The sequence below is a fragment of the Polyodon spathula genome, chromosome 10 (genome assembly GCF_017654505.1).
Source record: "Polyodon spathula isolate WHYD16114869_AA chromosome 10, ASM1765450v1, whole genome shotgun sequence".
Lineage (NCBI taxonomy): Eukaryota > Metazoa > Chordata > Actinopteri > Acipenseriformes > Polyodontidae > Polyodon > Polyodon spathula.
Window position 1 is genome coordinate 23,473,245 of NC_054543.1, and position 17,361 is coordinate 23,490,605.

Genomic DNA, 17,361 nt, shown 5'->3' on the forward strand with positions numbered 1-17,361 from the left:
CTAACCTCTTTTATACTCTCTAAGAATGTTCACCTACAATCCAGCATTTTCTAAACTTTTTTAAAATTTGGTTCAGCATTGTCATGTTGGAATTTCTAGCACATTGTAGACAATACTGTCTTAGCATCAAAGGATGAATACTTTGGAGTTTTAGAAAAAAAATTGCTGAAACAAATAATTGTAGACATCTATTTCTTGTAACTTTTTTCCTCATCCACAAAGCAAAACTTTTGCTGCAAAAGGTTTTTCCTAAAATTCTTTGAGAAATTTCTAGAAATTATAAATTTCTGTTGAGGTGTGTAAACTTTTGACTACAGCAGTTGTAAAGTACAGAGAGTTATGGTAAAGCATATTAACATGTCAAACCAAGGTGAATTATAGTAAATGCCTTGTATAACCATGGGAGAAGAATGGTTAATGCCATGATCTTTGGTAGTACTGATAAAAAATAAAAAACAAAGTTTTCCATAAGGAATCAATCATCCTTGTTGATTTGAATGCTAAAAATAAAAACCTAAGCACCTTGTTTTTTTTTCCTTTGGCTGGACTTTCCCAAAGTATTATGCTAGAGCACTGCTCCAGACCGGTTGCTATTTATATGTGTAACTGGTTGCTGTATAAAGCTGATTTATGAGGTGGCTGGGCAAGTGAAATCGAATTGAATAATAGGGTATGTGGTTATCCAGCACTGTACTCTCAGCCTCTTGTGTGCACAGTTACTCTACACTGTGTTCATTTGTTCTGCAGATAAAGTAATGTTGGTGTGTGTGTGTGTGTGTGTGTGTGTGTGTGTGTGTCTGTTTTGTGTTGTTCAGGGTTCGATTGGTTGAGAGAGGCTCCCCGCACAGCCTGCCACTGATGGAGTCAGGAAAGGTAAGCACAGCGACGGCACCTTCCTCTTACAGACCTGTACCTACGTCACACTGAGCGTTACACTTCTATCTAGAGAACCACTCGTCTTATTGGTAGAACTTGATCTGGTGTCTGTCTGCAAGGATTGAAATAAGACTCTTAGTGCATTGCAGTTTCACCCATTCCAGGTTTTAATATGAACTTGATTAGCCACAGTGGGTTATTAAACTTGCAGTGAAACCAGGAATGGATCAAACTGCTATGCAATGGGAGCCTTAATTCCATCTCTCTGTCGGTATGGAAGTCACATTGTGATGGAACTTTGTGAGGACATTCCTTAACAGAGGTCTGGGTGTGTCTGTCTGTGTCACACTCCCGTGTGCATGGTGATCCACTTTGTTTTCCCCTGACTCTCTTACATTGTGATGTTGTTAATGAAGCCTGTCTTTTCCACCCTTGTAATGCAGATCCTGCCCGGTGTGAGGGTTATCATCGCAAACACTGAGACTAAAGGACCGCTGGGAGACTCTCACTTAGGAGAGGTAAGAGCGAGTCTGCAGGCTGCGTGACTGAGCTGTATGTACCACACCATGCTTATCCTCTCCCTGTATATCAACGACGGAGTGTTATAAATCCTAAACCATCTCAGTCGGTTCATTCCAGATTCATTATTCCACATGAGAGCTGCTCCGCCCCACCCAAGTCACCTCCTGAACCAATCTATTACTATGTGAGGGAGGGAGCCAGGAGTTCTTATTACATCACTGTTTAAGCAGAGGACACTCCTGTCTTTTTAAAATAATTGGAGCCATGTGATTTTATCGAAGGTCTCTGCTGTGTTTGGGGGTGTGTGATGATGATGTTGGGGAAGTTGAGGGGAAATAGCAGGGCTCCCCGGCTCTGAGAAGGAGGCAGATAGACATTGGGCTGCACTTTACATAGGGTGGAGGGTAGGGGTGATTTGATTAGTCACAGTGTATAGGTAACAAGTTCAGGGATGTGTTATTAAACTTACAGTAATGGATCAAACTACTCTGCAGCGGGATTCTGTATTGTGCTTCTTTTGACTATCACAACAATATTGAGCAGCTACAGTTCTCTGCAGGCATTGTGCTTCTCTCGCTGTCTCTTCTGTGTGTAGATCTGGGTGAGCAGTCCTCACAACGCCACCGGCTACTACACCGTTTACGGGGAGGAGGCTCTGCACGCCGATCACTTCAGCACCAAGCTGAGCTTCGGAGACACAGCCACAGTGTGGGCGCGCAGCGGCTACCTGGGCTTCCTGCGCCGAACCGACCTCACTGACGCTAACGGAGGTAAGAGAGCCACCCGGAAACAAGGCTGGCACCACACTTCACACTTTTGATGGTGATGAACAAAAGACATTCAGTAACAGAGCAAGACAAAATTAATCAGTTTACAAAGGAGTGTTAGTAAATGTTATCCAACTTTTAAATGTGTTGCTTGTCAAATACAGACTTTAGTTATTTATTAAGGTATGTGTATAGTTCAAGACAAATTTTTATATATATATATATAGAGAGAGAGAGGAGAGAGAGAGAGAGAGAGAGAGAGAGAGAGAGAGAGAGAGAGAGAGAGAGAGAGAGAGAGAGAGAGAGAGAGAGGAGAGAGAGAGAGAGAGAGAGAGAGAGAGAGAGAGAGAGAGAAAGAGAGAGAGCGGCTCTGGAAAAAATTGAGACCACTGCAAAATCAGTTTCTCTGATTTTACTATTTATAGGTATGTGTTTGGGTAAAATTAACATTTTGTTTTATTCTATAAACTACTGACAACATTTCTCCCAAATTCCAAATAAAAATATTGTCATTTAGAGCATTTCTTTGCAGAAAATGACGACTGGTCAAAATAACAAAAAAGATGCAGTGTTGTCAGACCTCGAATAATGCAAAGAAAATAAGTTCATATTCATTTTTAAACAACACAATACTAATGTTTTAACTTAGGAAGAGTTCAAAATTCAATATTTGGTGGAATAACCCTGATTTTCAAGCACAGCTTTCATTCGTCTTGGCATGCTCTCCACCAATCTTTCACATTGATGTTGGGTGACTTTATGTCACTCCTGGCGCAAAAATTTGATGGCTTGTGACCATCCATCTTCCTCTTGATCACATTCCAGAGGTTTTCAATGGGGTTCAGGTCTGGAGATTGGGCTGGCCATGACAGGGTCTTGATCTGGTGGTCCTCCATCCACACCTTGATTGACCTGGCTGTGTGGCATGGAGCATTGTCCTGCTGTAAAAACCAATCCTCAGAGTTGGGGAACATTGTCAGAGCAGAAGGACGCTTTCTTCAAGGACAACCTTATACTTGGCTTGATTCATGCGTCCTTCACAAAGACAAATCTGCCCGATTCCAGCCTTGCTGAAGCACCCCCAGATCATCACCGATCCTCCACCACATTTCACAGTGGGTGCGAGACACTGTGGCTTGTAGGCCTCTCCAGGTCTCCGTCTAACCATTAGACGACCAGGTGTTGGGCAAAGCTGAAAATTGGACTCATCAGAGAAGATGACCTTACTCCAGTCCTCTACGGTCCAATCCTTATGGTCTTTTGCAAACCTCAGCCTGGCTCTTCTTTGCTTCTCATTGATGAAGGGCTTTTTTCTAGCTTTGCACGACTTCAGCCCTGCCCCTAGGAGCCTGTTTTGAACCGTCCTCGCCGTGCACTTCACCCCAGCTGCCATTTGCCATTCTTTTTGTAGGTCACTTGATGTCACCCTACGGTTGCTGAGTGACATTCGAATGAGTTGGCAGTCATCCCGGTCAGTGGAGAGTCGTTTTCGCCCTCTGCCGGTCTGTAGCTTTGTTGTCCCCAATGTGTGCTGCTTGACCTTGTTCTTATGAACCGCCGTCTTTGAAATTTTAAGGATGGAAGCAACCCGACGCTCACTGTATCCCTCTGCCAGTAAAGCCAGAATTGAACCCTTCTTTTCCTCACTCAAAACTTTCCTTTTCAAATCTTTGGGCATGGTCAATAGTTATTTTTTGATTCCAATTACTTTTGAGGTACTACTAGCACTGTTTTGCCATCCAGCTGGTCCTATTGCAAGAGGATAGTGATGACCACAGGAGTGGTTTTTATACTTTTCCTCGTTAAATAAGATTTGGTTCAGGTGATCCCCTAATCAGTACCTCATTCAGTAGAATGAGGTGTGCCTGTGTTGGAATTCAACAGACACTGGAATGGAATGGCTGCCATACATGTAGAGATGCTGATTTAAGAAAAATGCAGTGCAATTTTTGGGTCATAATGAGTTAATAAAAGGTCTCAGAATTAATATATATATATATATATATATATATATATATATATATATATATATATATATATATGTATATATATGTATAGTGTGTGTGTGTGTATATATATATATATAATATATATATATAGATATATATATAGATTATAATATATATATATATATATATATATATATATATATATATATATATATATATATATATGTGTGTAGAATTTCTGGTTAGGCAACGTACCTAGGTTATCCACATTTTGTAATTAGCTATCCTGTGCACATTTTTAATAAAGGTAACGATATTATAGCGGCTGTCCTGAGTAGTAATACTAAAAAATCAATAGAATCGAAAACAAATTTAATAAATAAGCCCAATGATATTTTGATCGTTTTAAAAGCATTTAAGTATTTTTATTTTAGTAAATGTAACACATTTTCATAGAACAATCATTCTTTCGGGCCACTGTCAGTCACATACTAGTACCTGAAAACACAAGACAGCTGAGCTGCGTTTTCAACATCGGTGGTTTAAGCTACCATTATAACGTAAAACTTTAAATAAACGCCCTGGCGTTTATTGTCAGTAACCCCGGCACCTATTGGAGACAGGTGACTATTTGAGACTCGGCATTTATTGTGTGAGATCACTAACATCTGCAAATACTTCAGATGCAATCATGAAAAAGCTGCCTGCAAACAACCTTATAGAAACGACATAAGTAAATTACAACATTCCAGCAACTTTGTTAAAGGTTATGTGAATGGGTAATAACAGTTTGTATTGTAATAATAATAAAAACAGTAAAAACCACAAAAGACAGCTACCTGTAAATATCGGAACACAAGCGTGTATTATAGGCTTGCAGCACAATAATAAAAACAAACATGGTTTTAAAATTATTAAAAGCATTAAGTATCATCTTATTATATTTATTGTTCACCCTCAAAATGTGTACATTGGTAAGCATGGACAATCAATGAAAAATTAACCAACAACGATCTTCATTGCAAAATCGCATGAATACTGTGTTAATACAAAAAATAAGTTCATACTCTTGGCCCACAACACACTCAGAAATGCTTCAAACTGTTTAAAGATTAACAATAAAATCAGTACAAGTGCCAGTTTTATCACAAAACTAAAACTAATTTGTTTTTATAACATTGATAAATAAGAACGCTGGAAAAGGAGCAAAATACAAATATTCATTGCAAGACTCAAATGCACGAAATACTGTTAATACAAAAAGAAAAAACAACAAAAAAACACGATCAAATACACTAAAGGGCAACCCTGTTAATATCAGAAAACAAGTTTGTATTTTACTTACTTTCAGCATGTCATAAAAAATGCATTACATGTACCTTTTAAAATAAATTAAAAGGTCTCTTCATCGGTGTTGACAAACACATTGGAAAGCTCGCTGTACAGCCATCTGTGTGTGCGTTGGCTGGAACATTCAGTATGACACGCGTTATATTGTTATTCATAACCCGGCATTTAAGAGACCCGCCGTCTATTGATCATATTTCGTAAAAGCCCCGGCGAATATTGGCGACCCGGTGATTATTTTAAGTTTTACGATAGCTACGTACTTGGCTTATCTAGAACCTGAGGCAACGAAGAGATTAAGCCGCTCTGAATCTTGTTACAAGTAGCCAAGAATACTGTGGCTATTGACAAGTGATTGCTTAACATGCTGTCATAGTAGAAATCAGAGAACATTAGGTTACTATCATAACCCTGGTTCCCTGAAATAGAAATGTTACCATTACCTCATGGTTATTTACCCTTAGAGATCCTGTAAGCTGAATGGATATGTGGCAGGGTGCTCCTGTGCATAATTTGTGTTTTATCAGGGCTCAAAGATTAGATTTTTAACTGCTAGCCCCTTGCGCCACTGAGCTACTGTTTTTACTGGCCCGGATGCCAAATATATTTATATATTTTTTCATGGTGGTTTTTATTTTCAGTATGTTTCTAACTGTGTATGGTAACCAAAGAGCGCATGTCTCAAAAGAAAGTGGCTAAACGAAGCCTTTCAATATATATTACTTCTTTTAACATGCACACATGTGTGCTTGTCAGAAAATGAAAATACTATTAAGAGTTGAAAATGTATGTGGACAAGTGATACTCATTTTTTCACAAGCAAATGCTAATACTGAATTATAATAATAATAATTAGGGATCCGTGGGTCAGTGTAGTCAAATACACGATTACACGAAAATAAAAAAAAAACTATTTGAATAGCACATTACATATTTGCCTACACAAAAAAGCCGTATACTACAATATTTAAACTATTAAGATTATTTTATAACTATTATTTTTTAGAATTAAACAGATGTAGAATATTTAGGTTGCTATGTGATAGGTGTTATTTTATTCTGAATACACTACATCAAATAAAAATATTATTTGTTGTTTTGCTCAATATTATGCTACTGTTCTTTAATTGGAAGAGATACACGCTGTGACATTGCTGCTCACTGAGTTCTGTATTTTACCCATGTAATTGACCAGATGCAATTTCAAGCTAATTTAAACAGCCTTAGATTGATTAAATGTTTTTATTTGCAAATGTTTTACTCTTTTATGCTCTTTTAGTCCAGGAGCTGTGCTAAAACTTCTTTGACTGCTATCCTGGGAGCTCCTCATTTTGGAATGTCTTTACCAGTGAGATGCTGTTGCAATACTGACAGAGAAATTAGGCTCTGCCTTGTGTATATGTGTTGTTTGTTTTTTTGTTTATAAATATCTCCAGACAGGTGCAGCCATTTCCAGAAGTATTAATACAAATATAATAAAAATAAAATAATGCATTAAAGAAGTTTGTTTTATTCCTGCACACAAATCTACATAGATAAATGCCACGAGTCACAGTGACCTGAAACATCTTATTTGTACACATGACCTATTCTAAAAAAAATACACATATCAGAGGTTTTGTTTTCTGTGTATAAATTCATGACCCCAACTTAGGAAAAGTCATAAAATATTATACAGAAAATGAAAAGAAAAATAGCATTTAAGCTAATTGGAATCTAGAGTCGGGTCAAATAGACCCGAAACCTAATAGGAGGGTTAATTCAGTAAACAAAAGTAAAAACTTGTGCCTAAGGAAATAGGGTACTGAAGGAAGAAATCTCGTTTTGGACATTGTTGGTGCACTTTGTGAACCTGGCTAAACTTTACTGTCTTACACTGTTATGCTGTCTGCTTGTACACATGCATTTACGTTGTTCTCTTGGGAGCATAAGGGACCAGAGTTCAGGTAATCGAATACACAAAACTGTTGCACTCTGTGTATTCAAATAGGAAACTATTCAAAATTTCCATCCCTAAACCTAATAATAAACACTACTAAAACAGTATTCAATACAAAATAACAATCCTTCTCAGAGCGTTGTCGCTTGTGAAGCCTCTCCCAAGTCAGCGCCAATCTTGCTGAGTGATACCAGCGAGTCCTGGAAAGATTGTGAATGGCATTTTTGACCTGAACACATCAGATCCCAAATCAAAAAGTTAGACAATTCGATCGCGTATCTGGATGTCAATCGGGACATCTTACTGTGAGACCAGATGCGATATAAACGAATTGTTGAATTCACAACAAATAAAGCTGCTGTTTTATCGGCAAGTCTAGGAAATTGACACCAAACAAGACAGAACATTACTTTTTTTTCACTGTCATAATGGAGCCAGATGAAACCTCCATTCCAAATGTTCGTCTTCATTTTTTTCCTTCAAAATTACTTATTTTACGATTTATTGATTTCAAAGCTTTCCTTTTGGCTTATTGGTTGCTTAGTTGTAGAAAACCCAGTTTGTAAAAGATTTGTCGCGGGAAGGAGTACCAACACAGCACTTTGGTACGCAGTCTCAGATTCTGACAGTACAACAAATGTGACGTGTGGTGGGAAAGTTAGGATTAGTTCGTAGTTATAGTTTTAAAAAATGGTTTGTAAATTATTTCTCACTTTTTTGGCACACTGACCCATTTTCCTGGATTCATGACACAGAAGCCATGTGCACTACATATATATATTATACTAGATAAATATTACCGGCCCAGTCAGGCCTGTGGTGCTTCATAACTACCGGCCAAAATGCGATCTCTACCGGCCCCGTTCTGCCGGGCCATGGTTAATGTTGCACCCTGTTTATGTTGTATGTGGTGTGTTTCATGTTGTCTGTTATATGTGGATATAGTGGTGTATGGGAATATAAATGATGTGTATTAGTATGTAAGCACAGGGAGTGCACAAGTTAGTTCACGTGCTGGGATTCAAGTGAATAATTAATTAGTAATTGAGTCCTGGCACAACTGTATATATAGGTGCATGTTTCACTCAGTCAGGATTGTATGTTTGAGAGTGGAGAATGGAAAGAGACAGAGGAGAGAATTTATAAAAGAATAACAGTTGCTATTTGTGTTGGAAGCTCCAGCATGGTGCTTGTTTGGTTGAATTTCGTCTGTTTTGGTTGTCTATTTATTTTGGCCAACACACTGTTTGTTTTATAGCAGTGTTTGGGTTTGTTTATTAACTGGCACAGCAGCGCAATGCACAGTTCACTCACCACCCTAGGTTTCTGTTCCGGGTCTGACGTCACCCCTACAGCCATTCTTGTGACAGGATATAACAAAGACTGCTCGTCAGAGCCTGTGACAGGGCATAAATAGACCGCACGCACCGATCTCAATGTAATTTTTCCTTCAAGACTGCTGCAATCATAGCTACAGCAACCTTGAAGGTTAATGGTTACATTTCTATTTCAGAAAACCAGGTTTATGATAATAACCTAAAGTTCCCTATCAAGTAAGAAATGTAACCATTACCTCATGGGTAGAAATACTAAAGCTGTCGCAAGGCCATTATTGCAGACAACTGGAATGCTACAAGGCTTGGCCAAGGCCACCTTGCGCGTTACCAAGAGGAACCCCAGTACTGATAGCTAGGGCCAAAAAATTGAGGGAGAACTCCCCTCTACGATTCGGCTACCGTGCAGTAACCTCGTTTGTTGTTAGATACGTATACCAGGTCAGGAACGGAAGGAGGTCTGACCCACAGTTACTGCAGAAGCAGTATATAGGGGTGCCCACCTATATAGCTTAAGGTAAACAAACACAGCCCTAAGACTGGGGAAAGACCGGACAGCCAGACCCGAAGCAGAGCTGAGCCCAGCACTGCTAGTGAATCGGAATGGTAACCTCATCCAATGTACAGTGTACTGGCAGGAACGGGAGTAGGTCTGGACCCACAGTTACAATGGGAGCAATCTATAGGGATACCCACTTACAGCAACCTACTATTAGAGCCCTAACAGTCTCAATATAATTCTCAATAATTGTCTCTATAATAAGAAATAGTGCGTGAAATGAAGCTATGCTTACATCTGACCCTAGTATATTTATGTCCTGCCTCTGCTCACTAATGATTGGACAGCTGTAAAACCAGGGCAGCTCTTGACTTTCCCTTAGGTTACACTCCAAATTGCCCCGCGCCATGCTTTCACGAATTTCGAAATAAACCTTCCTAAACGGAAATGACAAATCCTGTTCCTCTCCAGTTTCTCTGACATACGAATGTACCAGCATTACATTTTCTTTTTTTTTTCTTTAAAACATATTTTAATTTTGTTGCTTATTCATGAACATCCCTGTACTGTGGGTGTTGTCGAGTGATTGAAAATGAGACATTTTGTGTTTGAATTGAAAGTGATGGAGGGGTTTCGAGGATCTTGATACACCTTTTACTTCCAAGCTTTTCAGTATTTCCTCAGGAATAAAATCAGTTCGTTTTTGAGTGAAAAACTACACGATAATGTCTTTTTTTTTTTCCATATATATATATATATATATATATATACACACACACACACACACACACACACACATACACACACACAGCTTGTACTCGAGCACTAACTACACAATATCTTCTTGTCCCTGACTAAGGTCAGGATGGCTAAGCCGTTTCCCTGACAAGAAAACACGCTGTAATAGATGTTTAATTCCACACAGGAAATATATGCACAGACAAATGTTGTGGCTCACACAGTAACAGATGGAGCAACACACAATAAATACTGTTTTTTAGAACAGATGGTACACGGTTGAGGTTGTACTTGATAGCTCACATTTGGCTTCAGCAATGAATAAACATGCTTCTGCTCCTCAACACCCTCAATGAACACCACAGACAAACTTTCTTTTTGAAAGATAACAAGGTTCAATCAACACATGATCTAAATATTAAAAAATAAAAATATTTATGTTTAACCACTTCGCCACAATACATATATACATACACAGTATTCATTTATTTATTTTTAAATGCATATGAACAGGCGGAATATTTGTTCTTTTACCCATTAAAGATTTCTGCAACACCCACTGCCAACACAGTTACAACATTTATTTTCTGTGGAATGGATGGGTGTTGGTGTTGTGTTGCTGTGGTGCCTGAGTGCTGGTGTTGTGTTGCTGTGGTGACTGGGTGCTGGTGTTGTTGTGTTACTATTGCACCTGGGTGATGTGGTGTTGTGTTGCTATGACACCTTTGTGCTGTGGTGTTGTGTTGCTATGGTGCTGGGTGCTGTGGTGTTGTGTTGCTATGGCACTGGGTGCTGGTGCTGATGCGGCTGTTCTTTTTTGTTCTGCAGAGAGGCACGATGCCCTGTACGTGGTGGGCTCCCTGAATGAGACACTGGAGTTGCGGGGGATGAGGTACCACCCCATTGACATAGAGACCTCTGTGATCAGAGCACACAAGAGCATCGCAGAGTGGTAAGGGCTGCAGACACTCAGATAGGCACACGTGGGGACACACGCTTACTAAGAGGAGCCTGAGGCTGAAAGGTCATGCATAACAGAGTAAATGTTTTTAAAAAAAGAAAAATAGAAGTCACATGGAAAGTTAAACTCAAAGGTTTCAACAGTGTGGTGTCTTTAAAAACACACTGCCTCCATCTGGCCGCATGGGATCCTGCATTGATCTAGTTGAGATCTTGTAGCCAGCTGTGTGTAATGGAATTGTGTTTAAAATATGGATGAGTGCTCTAAGTGTTTTTCTTTCTCTGCATCTCTATCCTCCTCTCAGCGCGGTGTTCACCTGGACGAACCTGCTCGTGGTGGTGGTGGAGCTGGACGGCTCGGAGCAGGAGGCTCTGGACCTGGTGCCGCTGGTCACCAACGTGGTCCTGGAGGAGCACTACCTCATCGTGGGCGTGGTGGTGGTGGTGGACCCTGGCGTGATCCCCATCAACTCCCGGGGGGAGAAGCAGCGCATGCACCTGCGGGACGGCTTCCTGGCAGACCAGCTCGACCCCATCTACGTGGCTTACAACATGTGAGGGAGGAGCACCCAGAGATACACCAGGACTACTGACAGCAAAGGAGTCTCCCTGCTTCTTCACCCATACACAGGATGTGCAGCTTTTGCTTTGCTGTACAGAATTTCCATTTTAGACAAACTTTTTTTTTTTTTTATTTACATTTAATTTTGAATGTCAGTATTGTTTCCCAGATGCACTTCCCTCTGGTGGGAGCACAGTGGAGTGAGACTCTAGACTAAATCAATTCCCTGCTTCATTCCCTTTGCGTTTTGTGTGTTGTTTTTCCAGAGGGGACAAGACACGCTGCTTTGAACTCTTTAACCACGCTATCACCTCATCACGCATGGGTGTATTTTGGCACAATTTCATTTATTTTTTTGATCTTTTCATTTTTTTCAAAAACAAGCTCTTAACAGGTATTTGGGTTGATATGCGGTGCTGCCTTTAAAACAACAGTATGCACAGACATTGTCAGCACAGGGACCAGTGCTGACCAGGATTGTTTCAAGATTGGCACCGAGGTCAACCACAGTGAATGAGGGCCAAATCAGGACATTTGCTTTAAAAAAGCTTACAACAATATGAAGAATGTGAATAGTATTATTTCTTTGCACAAAAAAAAAAGTTTGCTTTTTATGAACAAGAATAGTTTATCCATGATGCATTTTATTTAACATTACCCATCTCCCACGAGATGCTATAGTTCTATGTTTAATGAATTTACTGCTGTTTTTAGTTTTTGAATATTAAGCTATGCCGGACGAACGATAAAAAGATTTAAAAAAAACTTTGTTCGAGTTTTCAAGATACTGTGGAAGCAACACACACAGTACAACCCGCTGCCTCCAACGCTATGCTGCAGCTGTGCTCTTAGCTTGTGTGCATCGTAGACTACTCTTGGACTCGTCTTGTAATTATGTACATACCTTGCATAACTTATGATTGTGATTCTGGAAGTGGGCGTGGCAGCCGCTGGACTGACAGACATTTGTTAGCAGTGCGCCTGCAGGGGGCCCCGCTGGACGACCTGACTCACCTACAGTTTAAATGTTGTACTTTTTGTTTTATAGCTCAAAACAAAAAGCCTTGTAAGATTTTGTATTAAGAAATTGATGACAGTGAGACTGGACTAAAGCAGGTTAAGCAGAAAGCACATTAAAACATTTTAAAATGAAAACGCTTGGTTTCCTGTAAACCATATTCCCTGAAAATAGCTGATTCCTGTAGTAAACAAACGCTGCTTACTTTCTATTTTCTGGACATTTCATAATGGCCATCGTCCAATAAAATGCCATTCCCTTTACACAGTGCCTCCCCTGGGATGCTTTGTTTTTGTTGATAAAAACAAAACATGTCTTGTCGATATGAATACAGCACACCGAAAAACAAATAAATGCATACACAAGTATATTGTCATAAGCACTCTTTCATCTGTGAGTCTGTGATAAAATAATATGTTAGTAAGAGTTCTGGTATTTTCTATTTAAAACACTAGAGAGCCTCCGATGAGGTGAGGTGGGGACTGTTGATCAACAGGTTGGGATGTCTCAACAATGCCTGAGTCTGTGACAGGGTGTGAAGCTGGAGTGCGGGTATGAGAGTGTAACTGAGCTCCCAGATTAACATCCTGAGTGATTTAGATCTTGAAACATTTCATTTACATTAAACTTTTACAGATAAGTAGGGGTAGCATCCAAACCAAGGTCATAAAAACAATGCCCAAGCTGTGGATTAGGTCATGCACACCTCCAAGGCTGTAGAAAATGATGCATCTTCCAGCCATTCTTACCTACTGTCAGTTTACCTGAACTGAACCCTGCTGGAAAGTGAGCACTGCTAACAAAACTATCTTTATAAGCCACCGTGTTTCAGCTGCACACTGAGCCCCCGTCATGTGGTGTCCACACTGCATGGAAATCAGAATCAGGGTATTTTTTTAGAAGCTCCAAATGGTGATTTTCAATACTGAAGAATGGGGATTTTACTGTAGAAGTGGGGATCAGAGATTTATAGAGTACATACTGTATGTTCTTCAGTAACGCCTTTTAAAAAGGAAATAAAACTGTCAATGCTGCTACTGATGATCATATTTTGACACAGCCACTGTGTTAACTGGTAAGGTTCCTTCCATACATGCTGTTATTGTAAATACGTACATCACTGTTTAACTTTAACATCATAATCCACACAATGGTGTGTCTTACAACATGCCAGAGCAGCTGCAAAATACATGATCTGTTAGACCCAGCATTCCTCTTTGCAGAGCTGGAAGCTTCAACCAGCTCTTCATTGTAGAACAGATTTTTATTAGTATTATAAAAACAGTGTTTTGTAAAACCAAAAATTGCTAGTGTTTACATGAGCACATTTTATAACAAATATTAACTGGACTTTGTTTGTTTTATGTATTTATTTTTTATATTGATTTACACATTCTACTCCTGGTGATAAATTCCTCATGTACTTCTCTTTAATAAGTTCCAGACATAACATTACACATTTCAAAGCAATACAAACCATTTATAGTTCCATTGATAGATACCGTGACATGTCCACATAAAAGTAAAGATGGTCAATTTTAACAGCAGGATCACTGTAAATGTGGTGTACCAAAATGTTACCCTGGGCACAAACAACAAACTCACACCACTCCATCCCGGTGATAAGTAACTGATAAGAACATAAGAAAGAAAGAACATAAGAAAGTTTCCAAACGAGAGGAGGCCATTCGGCCCATCTTGCTCGTTTGGTTGTTAGTAGCTTATTGATCCCAAAAGCTCATCAAGCAGCTTCTTGAAGGATCCCAGGGTGTCAGCTTCAACAACATTACTGGGGAGTTGATTCCAGACCCTCACAATTCTCTGTGTAAAAAAGTGTCTCCTATTTTCTGTTCTGAATGCCCCTTTTTCTAAACTCCATTTGTGACCCCTGGTCCTTGTTTCTTTTTTCAGGCTGAAAAAGTCCCTTGGGTCGACACTGTCAATACCTTTTAGAATTTTGAATGCTTGAATTAGGTCGCCACGTAGTCTTCTTTGTTCAAGACTGAACAGATTCAATTCTTTTACCCTGTCTGCATATGACATGCCTTTTAAGCCCGGAATAATTCTGGTCGCTCTTCTTTGCACTCTTTCTAGAGCAGCAATATCTTTTTTATAGCGAGGTGACCAGAACTGAACACAATATTCAAGATGAGGTCTTACTAGTGCATTGTACAGTTTTAACATTACTTCCCTTGATTTAAATTCAACACTTTTCACAATGTATCCGAGCATCTTGTTAGCCTTTTTTATAGCTTCCCCACATTGCCTAGATGAAGACATTTCTGACTCAACAAAAACTCCTAGGTCTTTTTCATAGATTCCTTCTCCAATTTCAATATCTCCCATATGATATTTATAATGTACATTTTTATTTCCTGCGTGCAGTACCTTACACTTTTCTCTATTAAATGTCATTTGCCATGTGTCTGCCCAGTTCTGAATCTTGTCTAGATCATTTTGAATGACCTTTGCTGTTGCAACAGTGTTTGCCACTCCTCCTACTTTTGTGTCGTCTGCAAATTTAACAAGTTTGCTTACTATACCAGAATCTAAATCATTAATGTAGATTAGGAATAGCAGAGGACCTAATACTGATCCCTGTGGTACACCGCTGGTTACCACACTCCATTCTGAGGTTTTTCCTCTAATCAGTACTTTCTGTTTTCTACATGTTAACCACTCCCTAATCCATGTACATGTGTTTCCTTGAATCCCAACTGCGTTCAGTTTGAGAATTAATCTTTTGTGCGGGACTTTGTCAAAAGCTTTCTGGAAATCTAAATAAACCATGTCATATGCTTTGCAATTATCCATTATGGATGTTGCATCCTCAAAAAAATCAAGCAAGTTAGTTAGGCACGATCTCCCTTTCCTAAAACCATGTTGACTGTCTCCCAGTACCCTGTTACCATATAGGTAATTTTCCATTTTGGATCTTATTATAGTTTCCATAAGTTTGCATATAATAGAAGTCAGGCTTACTGGTCTGTAGTTACCTGGTTCAGTTTTGTTTCCCTTTTTGTGGATCGGTATTACGTTTGCAATTTTCCAGTCTGTCGGTACCACCCCTGTGTCAAGAGACTGCTGCATGATCTTGGTTAGCGGTTTGTAAATTACTTCTTTCATTTCTTTGAGTACTACTGGGAGGATCTCATCCGGCCCAGGGGATTTGTTTATTTTAAGAGCTCCTAGTCCCTTTAACACTTCTGCCTCAGTTATGCTAAAGTTATTTAAAACTGGATAGGAACTGGATGACATGTGGGGCATGTTGTCAGTATCTTCCTTTGTAAAAACTTGTGAAAAGTAATCATTTAACATATTTGCTATTTTTTTTTCTTCCTCTACGATTTTGCCATTTGTATCTCTTAAACATTTAATCTCCTCTTTGAATGTTCTCTTGCTGTTGTAATATTGGAAAAACATTTTGGAATTGGTTTTAGCTCCCTTAGCAATGTTTATTTCTATTTCTCTCTTGGCCTTTCTAACTTCCTTTTTGACTTGCGTTTGCAGTTCTGTGTACTCTTTCTGCGTACTTTCTTTTTGGTCCTTTTTTAATGCTCTGTAAAGTGCCTTTTTTCGCTGAATATTTTTTTTAATTGATCTATTAAACCATTTTGGCAATTTAGTTTTACATTTAGATTTGTCTACTTTAGGGATATAATTGTTTTGCGCCTCTAGTACTACATTTTTGAAGAACAACCATCCTTCTTCTGTGGGTGTTTTCTCTATTTTACTCCAATCTACTTCTGTTAGTCTCTGTTTCATACCTTCATAGTTTGCTTTTCTAAAATTGTAAACCTTAGCTTTAGTCATTACTTTTGGGGATTTAAAAAACACTTCAAATGAGACCATGTTGTGGTCTGAGTTTGCCAGTGGTTCTCTGACCTCTGTTTTAGTTATTCTATCTTCGTTATTTGAAAAGACTAAATCAAGGCATGCCTCCCCTCTAGTGGGTGCCTTCACAAATTGTGTTAGGAAGCAGTCATTTGTCATTTCCACCATTTCTATTTCATCCTTCGCGCTACCCACCGGGTTTTCCCATTTTATTTGGGGGAAGTTGAAATCCCCCATTAGTATGGCTTCTCCTTTGCTACACACATTTCTAATGTCATTGTATAACAGATTATTGTGCTCACCGTCTGAATCTGGCGGTCTATAGCATGCTCCTATTATTATGCCTTTTGAATTTTTGTCTGTTATTCTGACCCATATTGATTCGGTTTTATTTTCTTTGTCCAGGTTTAACACCTGGGCTTCAAGACTGTTTCTTATGTATAGCGCTACCCCTCCTCCTCTTCTGTCCTGCCTGTCTTTCCTATACAGTGTATACCCACAAATATTATATTCGTCCCCATCACTCTCAGATAACCACGTTTCTGTAACACCTATCACATCATAGTTACCTGTTAGTGCAGTAGCTTCAAGTTCTAGAATTTTGTTTCTGATACTTCTAGCATTTAGATAAATACATTTAATGGTTGTCTTACCTGAGTTGTTGTTCTTGTTTTGATGCGGTCTCCCTTCTGTTTTTTTGTTGATTTCTCCCCCCTTCCTTTCTAGTTTAAATGCTTCCGAACCTGCTCGAGGATCTTTTCTCCGAGTAGACTAGTTCCCTTGTTATTTAAATGCAGTCCATCCCGTCTATACAGATAGTCCTTGTTGTAGAATGTGGTCCAATGATCAAGATAGGTGAAGCCTTCCCGTGTGCACCACGTCTTCAGCCATTCGTTTTGATTAATTATTTCCAGCTGTCCATATGGTCCTTTGCAAGGTGCGGGTAGTATACCAGAAAATACCACAGTTTTGGTTTTCTCTTTTAATTTCCTTCCTAGCTCTCTGAATTTGTTTTG

The 17,361-nt window shown here is 39.2% G+C and overlaps 1 protein-coding gene across 4 annotated transcripts in view; it reads left to right on the plus strand.

Moving 5' to 3' along the window:
* LOC121322001 (disco-interacting protein 2 homolog A-like) overlaps positions 1–12,965 on the plus strand; it is a 146,971-nt gene extending 134,006 nt beyond the window's left edge. Inside the window, exons 34-38 of one of the 4 annotated variants that reach the window (XM_041261423.1) lie at positions 816–873; positions 1,320–1,394; positions 1,994–2,168; positions 10,800–10,923; positions 11,237–12,965. In XM_041261423.1, the coding sequence (XP_041117357.1) occupies positions 816–873; positions 1,320–1,394; positions 1,994–2,168; positions 10,800–10,923; positions 11,237–11,489 (685 nt within the window). In that variant the 3' untranslated portion in view covers positions 11,490–12,965. Of the gene's footprint in view, positions 1–815; positions 874–1,319; positions 1,395–1,993; positions 2,169–10,799; positions 10,924–11,236 lie in introns of those variants that run through there. The other 3 variants (XM_041261421.1, XM_041261422.1, XM_041261424.1) reach the window with 3 other exon arrangements.
* Positions 12,966–17,361: the final 4,396 nt, after the last annotated feature.